We start from the raw sequence: 16,430 nt of genomic DNA on the forward strand, positions 1-16,430 counted from the left end.
AGTTTTATACTTATTTTAATCACTTTACCCCACAACAATACCCCACAATACTCATACTTTATCTTATTTTAATCACCTTACCCCACAACAATACTTATTTTAATCATCTTACCCCACAATAATACATTCTCTCTCTCCAATTACCTTACATCACTACAATAATTTACAATAAAATAACTCTCCCCTTAATTTGCGTGCCCTTTTGAAAGGGGAGAGTTAAAATGAATAGGAGGGAGTAATATACTTTGCCTTATCCTTTTGTCATCCGACTCCACACAATATATTTTAATTTAACCGATTGTGAGTAAAGGGAGAAGGTGAGAGAGAAGGTAAGAGGGGGGAAAATAGATAGCAATCCTCAAAATATTGTAGTCTAACAAAATCAAACATGAAACCCAAAATATCCGAGTGACCCAAGTCTAATTGGTTCTATGTTCCAAATTTTGTTGGTAAAAAATGTTTACTTAGCAGAAATTTCATCCTCCTACTTGCTCAAAATCACATCTACCAACAATATCGATGCTACCCTTTAATCAAGTCTAGTTATTAGCAATAGTTTAGATTTGTTTTAGATTATTCGTCTTCTTTTGGGTTCAACCCTAACTTCTGGTTTGCTACCCTTTAATCAAGTCTAGTTTAGTTTTGCTTAGATCTTACGAAGTATAAATGTTATACTTGATGTTAAAATAGATATAACAATCTAGTTTTTAGCAATCGCTCCACAAATCACATCATCTACCAACAATATCGATGTTGTAGTTACATTCTACATAGCAAATAACAGGAGGCTAAAATAACAGCCAGTGCATAATCAGGCCGTTGAGTTCAAAATGCAGCTGAAACAGGTTAAACTATTTCTCCATAACAAACATTGATAGATGCATTTTGAATGGGAAAGATTGAGTCCGTCTCTGATTTCCTTCTTGTAAACGGGATCTAAGAAAGACTCATGGATGAACTTTCGAGAACCTTTCATAAGCTCAGACTTTAAGAGCAGCTTTATGAACTATGGTCTCCTTGTGTATTTGATGGCAGCTCTTCTCAACCAGGCCAAGCAGCTTCTCTAGGTTCATTGACCAAGAGTTGAGGACAGCGTTGCTGTCCTTGACAACCTGAAAGCATACAACTCCTGTTGCCCTGTCTATCTTCGCCACCAAAGCTTTGGAAACCACCATATCCGATAGATGCTTCTCGGCATCCTGAGACAATAACATTATGAAGCCAGAAGGAGGAAACGAGTAGTTCTACTTTATTTTTCATGAATATAAGGAATAAAATAAGATGTCGGCTGCCAAAAAAAAAAAATAAGATGTCGAAAAACTGCAAGATGATGAACAATGTGCGGTCACAAAAAGAAAGATTCAAGTGTAATTCACAGACACCTCGAAATGAAAACCGACAAGTGTTTTACATAGACAAAGAAGTATCACACTCAACCTCTAAGACGCAATGATAGCATCTAAGTTTGCATATCTTTTGACTTCATAAAGCTGTTGCAATGAGCTTTTTTCTAGTTTAATATTTGCAGAAATGAAACTTAGGAGGCACCAAAAATGAAAATCCTATATGCAATCAATGAAACCAAAATCTAGACATACAGACATAAACTAGCTAAATATATAATACAGATTCCAAATCTCGATTGAACAACAGAGAATGCAAAAGTTAAGTCCAACAAAATAATGTCACCAGCCTTTGATTGTGATAAAGAGTTATATTCGCAAGTTCTCATATATAAAGGCAACAAACCTGTAAACTAAGGCACAATAATTCTGCAAATCTCTTCAAGGAGATCCTAGAGTAATATTCTGAAACCACAAGTATGTTCTGCAAAACCAATGAAAAATGCAATCAATGAACAGTTGATGTTCTTAAAGAACGAAAGGAAATAGATGAATAAATAGTATTACTAACATGTTCAATAACCCTTTGCCTTAGATCTTCAGCAGCCTTTTCACCTAAAGGGCCCCCAAGCAAGTTCTTTTCACTAGCAAATTCAACCTCAAATTCGTTCCAAAGTGTTGTCCACAGGATAACCTCCATTGTGAGTAACTGTTTCAACAGCAATCTATGCAGCATATCACGAGAAGTCGAGAACCCATTAAACCACACAAGAGAAGCAGATGTAAGGAAGTTCACACCTCGGGGAAAAAAATATATCGACAAAATATTGACATACTTGAACTTGGGAATTTCAGAAAGATTCTTATCCTCTAAAGTAGAGTTAAGAAGACTTGACTGCATCGGATCATGTGGAGCAAGAGCCAAATACCAGCAGATTTTCCTTAGGATCTGCATACAGCGACATATTATAGAACTACCAAAGAGACAAATGATAATGCTAGAATTTAATAATGAAACCGTTATTTACCGGAATCCACTGTCCAGGATCTTCCTTAACAGAAGGTATGCCATAGATTGCCTTGTAGCATCGACATACTTCAAGGTACTCATTGTGGTGCCTGTAGTATCTGAAGAACATGCAACTTGTTAAGCACTCAGAATACCAATGTTTAAAAAATTGCAATATACACGAGTAACCAAGACCATAAAATTCACACGTAAGAATCATGATATAGAATTTCAAATGACTCTTTCTGGAGAATTTCAATGACGTAAGGCCGCAAATCTCTCAAGCAGAGGATATCGATCAAAGAACACCAACGGCCACTGAGTTCTGTACAACAAGACACCCAGATGGGTAACACTTGTTCCAGTAGGAGGGTACATATCTAATCTAGAAGATATATCTGTTAAGCTAGACCAATACGTTCTGAGCTTTTTGCACATAGCTCTTCAACTTTTTTGACCTTATTGTGAGGTTTCTGATCTTTCTCAAGAAATCTAAATTTATATTTAAATTTTCTTGAAATTCGCATTAAAGTTCAGAAGAACATGCCCCAAGTCTTAGAACAAGGGAAGTAAAGCATCTACAGAATCAAATGGTGTACGGTATCAGCCTTGGTTCAATCCAATGCCTCTTTTTTAATAATACAGAGTTCTAGTAGCAAATACCAAAGAGTAAAGAATAAACATATCGCATGAAATTTAGATCTCTAGTTCCCAAAAAACAAGAAAACGTTTTTAATGAAGCTTCAACCCAGATTCCACGTCCTCAATGAAACTCCATCAAATAAGGAAAACAAAACTAGAGATACAGACATAAAAACAAAACCTTCTTTTGCAAGTCGGGATAGATCCTACTTCTGGACATATCAGATTAATTGCAGAAAACCAAACTTAAAGAAAAGCTGAGGCAACAAGACCACATTGGAATATGCATAGAACAGAATGCAACTAACCGAATCATCAGCTCATAATATATACGTTTTAGCTGAAGCAGAGAGGGAATATCAGCGGGGGCAACCTCTACTACAGCATCACCTTTATGTTTTAGCTCTGCTTTTGAAGAATCGACTTCAAAAGCTCGAGGACTAATCCTTCTTGAAAGGATTTGAGCCCGGACATAGTCTTGACGGTCCAAACAAAGACGGACCTGAAAATTAGAACCTAATTTCAAATATGAACCCAGCCTTTCAGCAAGTAATAAGAGGTGAAAGGGGATGTTCGTAAGTAGCCCAACATATTTATTTCCAGTGAAGGAAACAGGTATGAAAACGTCATGTTGGTGAAAAGCTGAACATACTTGCTCAAGAATGAATGCTATTTTCTCGGTTTTTGCCATAGCACCAAAAGTTTCAACCTGCCAAATCAGAAATTATAGAAATGCAAGAAGCTAGCTCATTAGTTCAAATGAATCCGGCTGAAAAAAACTGCTAAAAATGTATGCAAGCCAAAAAAATACAAAAGCCATACTAACCGCTATCTCTTGCATTAACTCAGCAGCCTCATCAATAAGCCCTTGTTCCTCCTTGATCTTAGCAAGGCTCTTAATCAATCTTGCTCTTTCTATTTCAACATATATCTGCACAAAATACAAAGACGGTATAAACCATACTCCGAGACTATCTGTAAACATTTGGAACTATGAGTATGAACATATATCTATCCCTAAGCGAACATATTTTACCTTCCCCGCTGATACAGTGTTAAGAGTCTTAATAAGCTCTATGCGAGTCTCTAGATCGGGCGTTTGGTCTATGTACTGCATTGCCTGCTGCACAATAGCTGTCACAGCCTGGTAAGAACAGAGTTCTGCTTTAGATAAGTGGAAAAGCAACAAATAATATCATACAAATTTCATGGAAGGATAATGCAAAAGACAATCAATTAATCAGATACAACTCAAATGGATAATATTAAAAATCATTTCCACCACTTAAGTTGCCCTGAGAAGTTTTAAAATATGCACACACAGAATTGTAGTCCCTTTGTTCATCAAAAACACACATTTTCATTATTGAGACATTTAACGCCATTTAACAACTTCCTGGCCCAATTATTTTCTTAGAAGTTAGAACTGTATACCGTTGCTCATTAAAAGATCTTGTACCCTGGTAACCTCCATCTCAACTACGACATCTAACCGCCCTCATTACCAACCTGCCAACGACCCTTAAACCACCACAGCCACCACCATCACCAAATAACAACTGACCACCCCAACATCACCCAACCACCATCGGAGAGCCTGAAGATCCTCCAACATCCATGGCGATCAGCCCAAAAACCTCCCAGACACCACCACCGAGCCTAGATATTAACATAGCTGACCCACCCAAAAAAAAACTCAAAGGCATAGGTGACACCGTGACATTCATATCTGCCTTAAACTCCACCTCACCGCCACCCAATAGTAAAAGTGGTGATGTACGAAGACAAGGAGGAGATCTGCGTGAAGATCTACGAGTTCAATGGGGCGAGGTCCGGTGGTCGAGCACGATGGGAAAGGGGACTAGGGAAGGTGGATTCATTTATGTGCATTGAAAGCGGCTGGGGTGATGTAAATATGACAAGAGTGGTGTTGTTTGGTGATGGCAAGATGGTGAAGAGAGAGTGAGGAGTGGTAAAGTTGGATACAACAAGAATGTTTGACTAACAAATCTACTAATTTGAGAGTGTGGTAAATAGTGTATTGAAATACTCCCCTCATTTTCAACCATTTCTATACAATTCTAAATTTTAGTAAAATTTTGCGTTGAGAAAGGACAAATACCCTAGATAATTTTCAAAATTTACCACTACAATTTATGGTCCCACTTTCTATTTACTACAAGAATAATTCTATTATTATCACAAACCCACTCACAAACTGATTTAAGTACCTAAACTACCCTTATTAACCCTTCACCAATGCCATTTTACTTGACATTAAAGAGCCTACCCACTAACACACCCACCAACTACCCACTATATTCACAAGATAGAAGAATCTACTAATCTAAAACTACTAATTACCAAACACTTCTACTAAATATGCTACTTGAAATGTTATAGTCAAACCCGACAATGAAATTTGTCATTTATAATTTGTTGGTGCTGATACTAATCTACTCAATACCAAATATGATCTTAAATAAAAGGTCTGTAATTTCCTTAACAAATGAATCTAAGATATCAGTTTCAAATTGGAAGAATCATAGAAGGTTTGAAATTTGAAGTGTTTGAACCATTGCTAAACAGAAAGTTGACAAGGGCACCTAAATTCTCATCAAATCGGAAAATAAATTATGTCAATGGAGGGCTCCAAAAGTAACTACCTTTCCAAATAAGTATATGTGACAAAAACAATCAGCAGTGAATACCTGTTTGAGTTGACCTCGACGCTTCGACAACAAAACAATTTGATCATTCAACATCTTCCAGGCACGAGCTTCAAAGCAAAGGCTAAGAATGTTACACACAGCCTTTTTGGTTTCAGCAACTTCATTAGCATTCCTCATTTGCTTCTCTACATTCAAAAGTGCTTCTACTTGTGCTTCAAGAATTTCCTGTGGACAATAAGCAAGTACCGTAAGGCGTAAACCCCTTACTGAAGATGAGTAGTTATTACAAAAGAACGTCACTCAATGGACAATAAGCAAGTTTCTTCTAACCACTTACTTAATTCTTTCACATTGATACCAATCAATCAAATCCCAACACCCCGAGAAAAGATAGAAAATTGTGGGCAGAAACGAAGTGTACTACGCTTCGAATCAACCCCAAAACCCTGACAAACTAGAAAAAATTGTGCACAGAAACGAAATGTATTACGCTTCGAATTACAAAAAGATAAAACAATCATTCGAATAATTAACAATATAAAATATATTCAAACAATTATTTAATAGGCCAAATACATAAAGGCAGATCCTTAATCCTTGACACAAAAGGCAATTAAGTTTAAACAATTTGAAAATGAAAGTAAGATCTAGGGAAACTCACCGCCATGGCTGCTTCAGTGAAGAATTTAGTTGAGTACCTGACAAGCAAAGAATCGACCTGATATATTGAAATTAAACAATTAATTGAAATAGCAATAACATTGCTGATCTAAAAGATAACGATTTAATTGAAATTTGATAAACTTACTCCGATGAAAACACGAAACGACGGAGGAGGAAGGAACGGCTACAGAATAAAGAGTAAGGCGGTTTTGCGGGAAGAGAAGATTGTCGATGAAATCTCAAATACTTACTCCCTAGTCCCTCCTAACCATTATATTCTACTCTTTCGTTTTGCACAAGAAATAAAAAAGCGTCATTATATTCTACCCTTTCTTTTTGCACAAGAAATAAAAAAACGTGGAAGTAGTAATTAAGCCTCTTAACTTTGTTCAATTGTAAAATTAAGCCCTATAAATTTCATTTGGAGCAATTAAACCTCTTTATGTTTCACCAAAAGTAAAATTTAACCGATTTCAAAAAAAAAAAAAAAAAAGTAAAATTTAACCCTATTTTCTAAATTTTCACCAACTCTTATATTAAAATCAATTTTAATACAATTTATCAGATATAAAATATTTTGTTTTACGATTTTAGTACTTTTATATCTATCTAGTATCAATAATATATATTAAATCCAGAAATCAAGGGATTTCAATGTAATTAAAGAAATTTATACAAATTAATTATACTATATAGTTTTAAATCAATAGTACTGTGTGATGGACCCAATTAAGGGATCTCAATGCCAATATTATATAGTTTGGGTTAAAATTAAATTATATAGAAGCTTGCTAATTTTCCTAAATATGGTGAATTTTCTTAAAATAAAATAATTAATTAAGATGGTCAATTTCAAGGAGACTAAAAGAAAGAAGATGCCTGATAATTTTCCTAAATATTTATAGAAGACTAGAAGATGGTCAATTTCCTAAAAATAAAATAATTAATTAGTATAAACATGCACACTTATGGTATTAATTATTATCATCATAAAATTATATATTAAATTTAAAATCTATAGAATTTTATTAAACTTTATAGTTTATTAGATGTATAGAGATGTTAATTTATTTAACATATAAAAATATAATAAGTAGGTTATAAATAATTCAAGTTAGATTCCACAATTTATAATATTGCATAATTTTTTCGATTTGATTTAATGAATATATGTAATATATTTATATAAATATATAATCCTGTTAAAATTGCATGCCTAAGTAGTAAAAGTAATTTCGTCAGTAAAGAAAAGAATTGTAGTAACATTGGATATTGTTATATGATAGTAATCACTCATTTGAATAGTAAGAGTAACAATATTATCAACGAGATTAGTGAGAGCTGTAGAAACAACAACGGGAGTAGTGAAATAATCAATATTAATGCGACATTAGTGAAAGTAACAATAATTACGGCGGGAGTAGTGAAATTATCAATATTAATGCGGCAGTAGTGACAGTAACAATAATTACGGCGGGAGTAGTGAAAGTAACAATGATTACGGGCAAGTAGTGAAATGTTATTACTATTGTTTCATTAATAAGAGTAAAATATTAATAGCGGGAGTAGTGAATTTGTCTCAAAATTTATTTCATCGTAATTTTAGGATATGTTATAAAAAAATATATTAATGATAAATTTATGTGTTATGCAACTTTAAGTAATTTTATTTAATAAAAAAAATTAATGGTAAGTAGAGGTAGCCCGGGCGAAGCCGGGCACCAATACTAGTATACTTAAAAGAGGAACTTTTGGAACGATATTATTGATTCAAGTTTTGTGAATTATTATTGGTTTAAGTTTTGTGAATTATTTAAGTTATAAAATATTAAAATAAGATAAGATAAATATATTAGTACTTAATTGTAAACAATTGAAAAGTTATCTACTTAAATCAGTAAGCAAAAATTATAAAAAGATAAGTATCTAATTTAAATTATATTTTACACATAATTGTTATTATACAATTTTATCATTAAAAGTACTCTACGTTTTGTAATTGAGACTAAATCAAATACTATGTAGAGGGAGCAATTTTAATAACAGTAGGATACAAGTTAACCGGGTATATATGTCCCTATTTTCATACTAAAAATATCAGAATACGACTTCATAATTTTATAATGGTTAGTTACAACATCGTATGATTGATGACCTAAGATTTTATACGTAATTTTATGATTCTCACCATTTAATTTCAAACCTCCCCTTCCCCCATTAGTGTATAATGTGTATACGTATTTGTGTTTACTATCTAATTTTTTGAGTTATTTTAGATCTCTAATCATGTATCTATTTCAGTGAAAAGTCGAATTGTTTGCTTTGATTTATTTTGCGTGGCAAGTTTTAATGGGATGTACTGAAGAGATTAGTCAATGCACCTATGTTTATGTGAAGCAATCTTATGATCATTTATCATGAGAATAGGTCGTATCGGTAAGTCTCTCTTAAAAAGGTAATATCCGTCTTAAGTTTTAAAATAAGTCATGTACATATCACTTGTGTTATTTTGTATATAAAAATGCATAGGTAAAATAATATTGTTGATGTGACCATAATTAGAGCATATTTAGTCCCCAAATTAGCCTTGTTCCCATACTTTTTAGTGCATATTTGGGTCATTTATTGTCTTTAGTTCTTTGTTTTGCATATTCTTTGAGGTTTTGTGTCCTTGGTAGGAAAGGAGTGCAAACCTTGCATTTTCATGGCAAAACGAGACTAAATTGATTGAATTCAATGACCAAGCATCAAGGAGAGACAAGATTAGAAGGCCTTTGTACATACTATAGTAGATGGGCAATGATGAGAAAAGATCCTTGCATCCCCGAGGAAATCCCCAAGGATTTTATGAAGAAAAGGGAAGAAAAGAAGAAGAAATGAGATCGTCCCGATCCGTCCGTGCGGATTGTCCTGAAGACGCCCGTCCTCCACCTTCACAATCCGTGCGTCTTCACTCCAAGACGCCCGGCAAAGAACCCCGAAGACACTCGTCTTCTCCCCAAGACGCCCGGGCAGAGACCCACGAATCCGGCCGTCCCGTGCTAAAGACGCACGGATTCCCAGGCAGACAATTTCGTTTCTTCAAGCTTCAGAAAAGATGTCCATCCTTCCAAAAATACCGGCGTTTCCTTAAGTAGGGACTTAATCGTCATTTAAGCCCTTAGTTAACCCTAATTCCTACACCTAATCCCCACTATAAATACCCCATTAGTCTAATTAGAAGAGCATGTTCTTCAATCAAATCTCTCTTTAATATTGTAATCAACAATTAATTAAGTTTTAATACAAGTTTTATTTCCTTAATCTCTCTTTTGTTCATCCTTTATTTTGGGTAATTGAAGATTATTTGGGTTATTATTGGGAGATTGACAACCTCTCAATCAAGCATCAAGTACTTCTTTTATTCTTTGCTTTATTATTGAAATCATTAGTAGGTATAATTCTCTTAATCCCTTTTTAATTATTGCTAATTACTTTCATTTATCAATCATGTTTCACTTTGTTGGTATGATTGACAACCTTGCTAGCATGTTCAACATGATAATGAGTGAGTAGTTCCTTAGCTAGGGTTAATGGGTAATTAGGGGAAACCAACATGGGGAGTGATTCATGCTTAAATTAATATGCTTTCATGGTTTATTTGCTTGCTTGTTTTGATCTCAACTCATGCACATGTTATGTTTGATGAAATGCGAGCCTATGAATCCTTGCATTTTTTACCCATCACCTATCTTTTCAATGAGACTTGTAAGACATAAACCAACTCGAGTCTCATTAGACCATGCATGTTGTTGAGTAGGGAAGACTAAGTCGACTTGTAGGTGTTGTACAATCTAATCGATTCAGCTCCGGGACCCAAACTTTCCTAGGATTGTAAGATATAACCCAACTCAATCCATCACAACAATAATTGCTTGCTTATAATTTGAGAACATGTTTGTATGATCAATTTCCATGTATCCCCTATGACCCCGTGATACCCTAGTGCCTTTTATCAATTGTTTATAACCCTTTTAATTCATCTTGCTTGTTTACCTTCATTGTTATTTAGTTTAGTGACCTTCTACATCAACCCAAATTGTGACACCCCTAAGACACCACTAGTTGCAATAGAAATCTCATCTCAATTCCCGTCCCTTGGGATCCGACCTTTACTTGCCTCTTTACTAATGGTAGAGTTGTTTGTGAAGATATAAATTGTGTTTTAGTCTAGGTGCTCCTAACGACAAGTTACCGAAAAGATTTAGTCCGAACCAAATATGGCGCCGTTGCCGGGGACGGTGTTAACTTGATTTAGATTTTCTTATATTGTTATTAGTTATGTCTTTCTTTGCCTTGGGGAAGTAAAACTCCTCAACGTTTGTTCTAATTGTTTTCGAGTTGTTTGATATTTTGCATGTCTAGAAGGTCACAAGGTGACTTGTTACCCTTTGATCGTGAAATTGAAAGAACTTTGACAACCAATAGAAGACTTGCTAGGAGAAATTTGAGAGGTATTGGTGAGGTTGTAGATATTCAACCAACTACTGAGTTCATCAACCCTTTTGCAAGAGAAGGTGAGGAGAACCCAACACAAAATACAACACAAAATCAACCCACAATGCCTAAGTTTTCATCACATTTTGTACCCATCGAGGAGAACCTACCCAATGGTACTGCCACACCACAACATCTAACCGGAAATTTCATTGGCAAATCCGCATTTATCCAATTAGTCGAAAGAAGCCAATTTGGGGGGATGCATAGTGAAGACCCTCACTCTCATATGGAGACCTTTTGTGACTATTGTGATGCGATTTCTCAAACCGGTGTAACTCAAGATCAAATTCGATGGGTCTTATTTCCTTTTTTCTAATTGGCACCGTGAAACAATGGTTGAAGGGCCTTGATAAGGCCACTCTCGGAATTGATTCTTGGAAAAAGTTGGCTCTACCTTTCTACAAAAAGTTTTATCCACCGGAAAAGACTAACATGCTAAGAGCTCAAATTACGGGTTTTAAGCAAAGGGATGAAGAATCTTTGTATAAAGCTTGGGAGCGGTTCAAAGGAATTTGTCGCTCATGTCCTCACCATGGACTTAGCGAGTGGTTCTTGGTACAACAATTTTGGAACGGTCTATATGAAGATTCAAGAAACATTCTCAACATGGGATCAAATGGAATGTTCACCGAAGTTGATGACAATCAAACTTGGAACAAAATTGAGGAAATGGCGGTCCATAACTCACAATATAGTAGACCTCGCAAGGCTACTAGAGGAGGAAAGCATGAAGTGGACTCCGTTACTCAATTGGGTGCTCAACTTAGTGCTCACATTGATACCATCAATTTGAAGTTTGAAAAAGCTATGGCTAGACTTGAAGAAGCCTCAAAATCACCAAAACATCATGTTAATGCCATGACGGCATTTTCATCAATCCCAAGTGGGATATGTGAGAATTGTGGAACTTTGGGACATGACCCAAGTGAATGTAGGGGAACAAATGAACAAGTGAATGCTTTCCAAGCATACAAGAGTGGTACCCCTTATTCAAACTATTACAATGAAAACACCAAATTCCATCCAAATCTCTCATACAAAAGCCAAAATGTTCAAAACCCTCAAACAACATACACCCTACCTCCCATGAGAAACCAAAATCAAAGACCCTTTTACAACCAAAACCAAGGTTACCAAAATCAATCTCCATACAATCAACAAAATGACCAAGGTTTTGATGTTCAAAAAGCGGTCCTTCAAATGCAAAAGAATCAACAAGAGTTTTTCACTCAAATGCAAAAGGATAGTCAAGCAATGGAAACCACCATCAACAACATCCTAGCTCACACCAAAATGTTGGAAACCCAATTGACTCAACTAGCATCTTCAAGCTCACAAAGACAAAAGGGGCAATTACCACCTCAAAGTAATCCCCCAAGACATGAAACGGTTAGTGCCATTCACTTGAGAAGTGGTACAAGGTATGAAGCACCGAAGAAGCAAGTTGAGGATGAAGTTGTGGAAGCTAGTGACATAGAAGAAATTGTGCAAAACTCCAAGGATGGAGAACCATCAAAAGAAAAAATTTCAAATAAAAATGAAGACAAGGTCAAGGAGAATGAGCCCATTGTGATTAGACTTCCTTTTCCAAGTCGTCAAGCCAAGCCCAAATTTGATGACCAACTTGGAAAATTTATGGAAATTGTGAAGAATTTGGAAGTCTCAATTCCTTTCACGGAATTAATCAATCACGTGCCGGCCTATGCGAAATACATGAAAGACATCCTCACAAAGAAGAAGTCGATCCGGAAGCTTGAGACTATCGCCTTCACTAAGGTGAGTAGTGCAATACTTCAAGGGAGTTCACCTCCAAAACTCAAGGATCCGGGAAGCTTCTCAATACCGTGTACCATTGGCAACACCACGATCAACAAAGCCTTATGTGATCTAGGGGCTAGTGTGAGTGTTATGTCGTACTCGGTGAGTAAAAGGTTGGGGATGGGAGAGCTTAAATGCACCAATATCACACTCCAAATGGCCGATAGATCGACGAAGACACCATTAGGGATATGGGAAGATGTTCCCGTACGAATTGGGAAATTTTTCATCCCGGTGGACTTTGTCATTATTGATATGGAAGAAGACTCCAACATTCCAATCATTCTAGGAATACCTTTCTTACACACCGCGGGTGCGGTGATTGATGTGAAACATGGAGAGCTCACTCTAGAAGTGGGAGATGAGAGTATAACTTTCAATCTTGACAAGACCATGAGAGCTTCCCGTTTGCATGAACCATGTTTTATGATTGATCAGTATAGCCGGAAGGATGATAGGAAGAAGTCGGAACTCTAATGGAAGAAGAAAATTGAAGATGCTGCATTCAAAGAGCAAGTGAATTGTAACAAAGAGAGCTTGAAAAGCTCACCAAAGTCAAGCAATGAAGAAGATGGCCTCATTGGCCAAGACAAGAAAATGGGAGAATTGTCTCTATCAACTCAAGAGATCTTTAGTGATCAAGTAGATGAAGTTTGTGGTCTTTGGGACGATGAGTTTGAAGGTATTTTTAATTCCTATAATGGTAATGCTATTGATCAAGACCGACAACAAGGGCAAAGATCTATTGAATATCTTTATCATGACAATGAACAAGCTTTTGATTACTTCTTCAAGGTGTTGAGCAACATCAACAACACCTTGAACATGCCCCCATGACATCTCACTAAGGATGAGAGTTTGGTGGAGTCCTCCCTAAACCACCATTTGTAAATATTTCTAACTCCCTAACTCGCATTTTAATTCTCATATTGCATTTTTGTCATTTTTGGATTTTTATGCCTTGATCAAGATAATTATCATTTTTGAGAGAAGTGAGGGAGGGACTAATGATTTCAATTGATGTGTAGTGCTTTAGCTTAGTGTGGGGATAGCAATTGCCTAGGCTATCCATGCCTTAGTAGTGCCCCACAATGAAGAACACGAGATTTTGAAGAATGAAAAATGACACGGGATATGCAAGTACACGGATGGAACTGAATCCGGGTAAAAGGGGCAGAATCCGAGCGTTTTCAAGAGAATCCGCCCGTCTTCAGGCAACCCGGGCGTATTTGTCACAAAACGCCCGTCCCTCTGAGCTGAATTTTTAAAATTTTGGGACTATTAGCGAATCCGGGCGTCCTGCAAAAGAATCTGCCCGTCCTCAAAAAGACGCCCGTCCTGAAAGAGAAGACGCCCGTCTTTTTGGTTGAGAAAAACAAGAAAAATCACTGGAAAAGAATCCGCCCGTCTTCACTGAAAGACGCCCGTCCCGCAGCTGAACAATCCGAGCGTCTTTGCTCAAAGACGCCCGTCTTTAGGCGAGAATTCTGAAGCCCAGAACAGACAGAATCCGGGCGTCCCGAAGGAAAGCCGCTTGTCTTCCCCCCGCATTTCAAATTTTTCGGGTCTTTTATAAACCCCCTCCCAAATTCATTTCTTCATTCCTTCATTCAAAACACTACCCATAAACCCCAAAACTCAAAACCCTCATCCTCTCCATCACAAAAACAAGATTTCCTCAACCACATTCATCAAAATCAAATCAAAACATCCTTTTAACAAAAATTAATCACTCCTCTTTCAACAAAAATCAAACCAAGCACCAAAATCTTCAACCTTTGAGTCGATTTTTGAATTTATAAAGGCAAAGCCTTTAATCTTAAAATCGATTTGGGTACACTTGGAAATTGAAGATTTTCACTCTTTTCTTGGTTCAAGCATCAATGGCAAGGACAAAAGGAGCAACAAAGGCACCAAAGGCAAAGGCACTATCAACAAGACAAAAGAGTCTTCAAGCAAAGAAAGCCTCATTGGCTATGGTGGTAGCTAGCTCAAACTTGGAAATGCAACAACAACAACCTCCCTTGGAAGCAACAACATCTACTACTCCGGAAATTGCTCAACTTTCGAAATATCCGGAGGTAATTTTCATCTCTAACTCCCATAGGGAAACTTTTGCCAAGTATGCTAGAAAATCCTTTCTATCCACCAAGTTTATTTGTGAAGATGCCTTAGATAAGTTGGGTGTCCTTGAGCAAACTAGAGCCTTCTTTGAAGCCATGGGGTTGGACAAATTGTTTACAACAAAAGAATTAACATAACCCTCCCTTATCTTAGAATTCTTGAGTTCTTTGAAAGTTACAAAGGTTGAGACTATGGAAAGCATCGAGTTCCGCCTAGCTAATGTTAGTAGGCGCATCTCCTTTGAGGAAATGAGTAAAGCCTTGGGTCTTAGTGATTCACCTAGTTATTTCAAGAATGTTGGCAAGTATGACCCCGCTCCTCTTTGGGAGGCAATTTCCGGAAGGAAATTTGATAACTATCATGCTAGTCGTGCTCTATTAGTCCACCATCCGGGCATTAGAGTATGGTACAAGGTCATAGGGAATACCATCATTGCAAGAAAAGACACCAACCACTTTACCAAGCTCGATTTTGTTCTTCTTGAGTCGGCCTTAAACATTGGAAGGGAATTCACCAAGCCTTTCAACTCTCTAAGGCTTTTGGTGGATAGATGGCTAAATGTTGATTGTGGGAAGTAAGGCACTACCGTTATTGTGAATGGAGGTCTAGTCACTCTTTTGGCTAAATACTTTGATCCGAACTTCAACAAGGATAGCAATTATGTGGCGAAAAAGGGTGGTCATCTCATTGATATTGATGCTATGATAAACAAATACAAGTGGGTCTCTCATAACCCTCTTAACACCAAGTATGGATGGCTCACTAGTGAGGCTAGATCTTTTACTTTGCCTTCGAAGATTTGTCGTTTAAGTGTCCATCGGACCAACTGTCTCCTTCCCCTCTCAAAAGAGGCCGAATACATTATCCGACAACAAAGGGATGAAATTGAAATGCCCTCCTCTTCCATTGTCACACCACCCTATCCTTTCAAGTACCAAGAGTTCAAACCCGAAGGTGTTGAAGCAAGCAAAGATTATATGACTCTTCTTATGCAAGATATGCACAAGCAAGCTTTTAAGGATCGGGAAGATGCTTACTTAGCCCAATATCCACCCCTCCTTCATTTAGCTAGGCAAGGACTCCTTGATCCTTCATGTCCTTTGCCTAGTTGGGCGGATATAGAAGTCTTCTTTCCGAGTGCATCTAGGGGTGAGATTCTGGGTGACGATGAGGTTGTCGGTGATGCGGTTGATGATAGCATTGATGAAGAGGCTAGTGAAGAAGAAGAAGAGGATGATGAACAAAGTGAACAAGAAAGTGAAGAGGGAAGTGGTGATGAGTCCACTTCTATTTAGGAAGATGATGATAGTGATGATATGATGGAAGATTAGCAAGCTTTGGAGGCTCCTACCCTCTTGAGGTTTGTCTACTTCTTTGTTTTATTTATTTATCTTGATCATGATTGGAGTAGTCCTAGCAACATAGAGGACTAACACCTCGGCCCCATTGAGGTGTTCTTATTTTATTGTTCCCACTTTTGAAAATCCAAAATGACAAATTTAGTTTCATGCATTGCATCGTGTGTGCATGAACTACACCCAACCTTAGGACATTAAAAATAATGTCTAACTCGGTTTGGGGAAGTACATACATACACAACGGGAGGTAATCTAAATTATC

General features: G+C 36.7%; 1 protein-coding gene and 1 non-coding gene across 3 annotated transcripts; both read right to left on the bottom strand.

Moving 5' to 3' along the window:
* Positions 1–653: 653 nt before the first annotated feature.
* On the bottom strand, positions 654–6,924 carry LOC141605672 (26S proteasome non-ATPase regulatory subunit 12 homolog A-like). Of its 2 annotated transcripts, none has more exons than XM_074424546.1 (12): positions 6,475–6,924; positions 6,328–6,364; positions 5,706–5,891; positions 4,031–4,138; positions 3,821–3,925; positions 3,647–3,703; positions 3,303–3,496; positions 2,372–2,471; positions 2,180–2,292; positions 1,915–2,068; positions 1,750–1,827; positions 654–1,199 (listed from the first exon to the last, which is right to left on the bottom strand). In XM_074424546.1, the coding sequence occupies exons 2-12, from the start codon at positions 6,331–6,333 to the stop codon at positions 981–983; spliced, it is 1,320 nt and encodes a 439-aa protein (XP_074280647.1). In that variant the 5' UTR covers positions 6,334–6,364; positions 6,475–6,924; the 3' UTR covers positions 654–980. The 2 variants fall into 2 exon arrangements, with proteins under 2 accessions (XP_074280647.1, XP_074280646.1); XM_074424545.1 differs by having other exon boundaries at positions 6,328–6,384; positions 6,475–6,667.
* Positions 6,925–11,300: 4,376 nt separating this feature from the next.
* LOC141610201 (small nucleolar RNA R71) lies at positions 11,301–11,407 on the bottom strand. The gene has a single exon (XR_012528095.1). It is a non-coding gene; the product is annotated as a small nucleolar RNA R71 (small nucleolar RNA).
* Between the last annotated feature and the right edge of the window lie 5,023 nt (positions 11,408–16,430).

Source organism: Silene latifolia, chromosome 10 (assembly GCF_048544455.1).
Source record: "Silene latifolia isolate original U9 population chromosome 10, ASM4854445v1, whole genome shotgun sequence".
NCBI classification, from domain to species: domain Eukaryota; kingdom Viridiplantae; phylum Streptophyta; class Magnoliopsida; order Caryophyllales; family Caryophyllaceae; genus Silene; species Silene latifolia.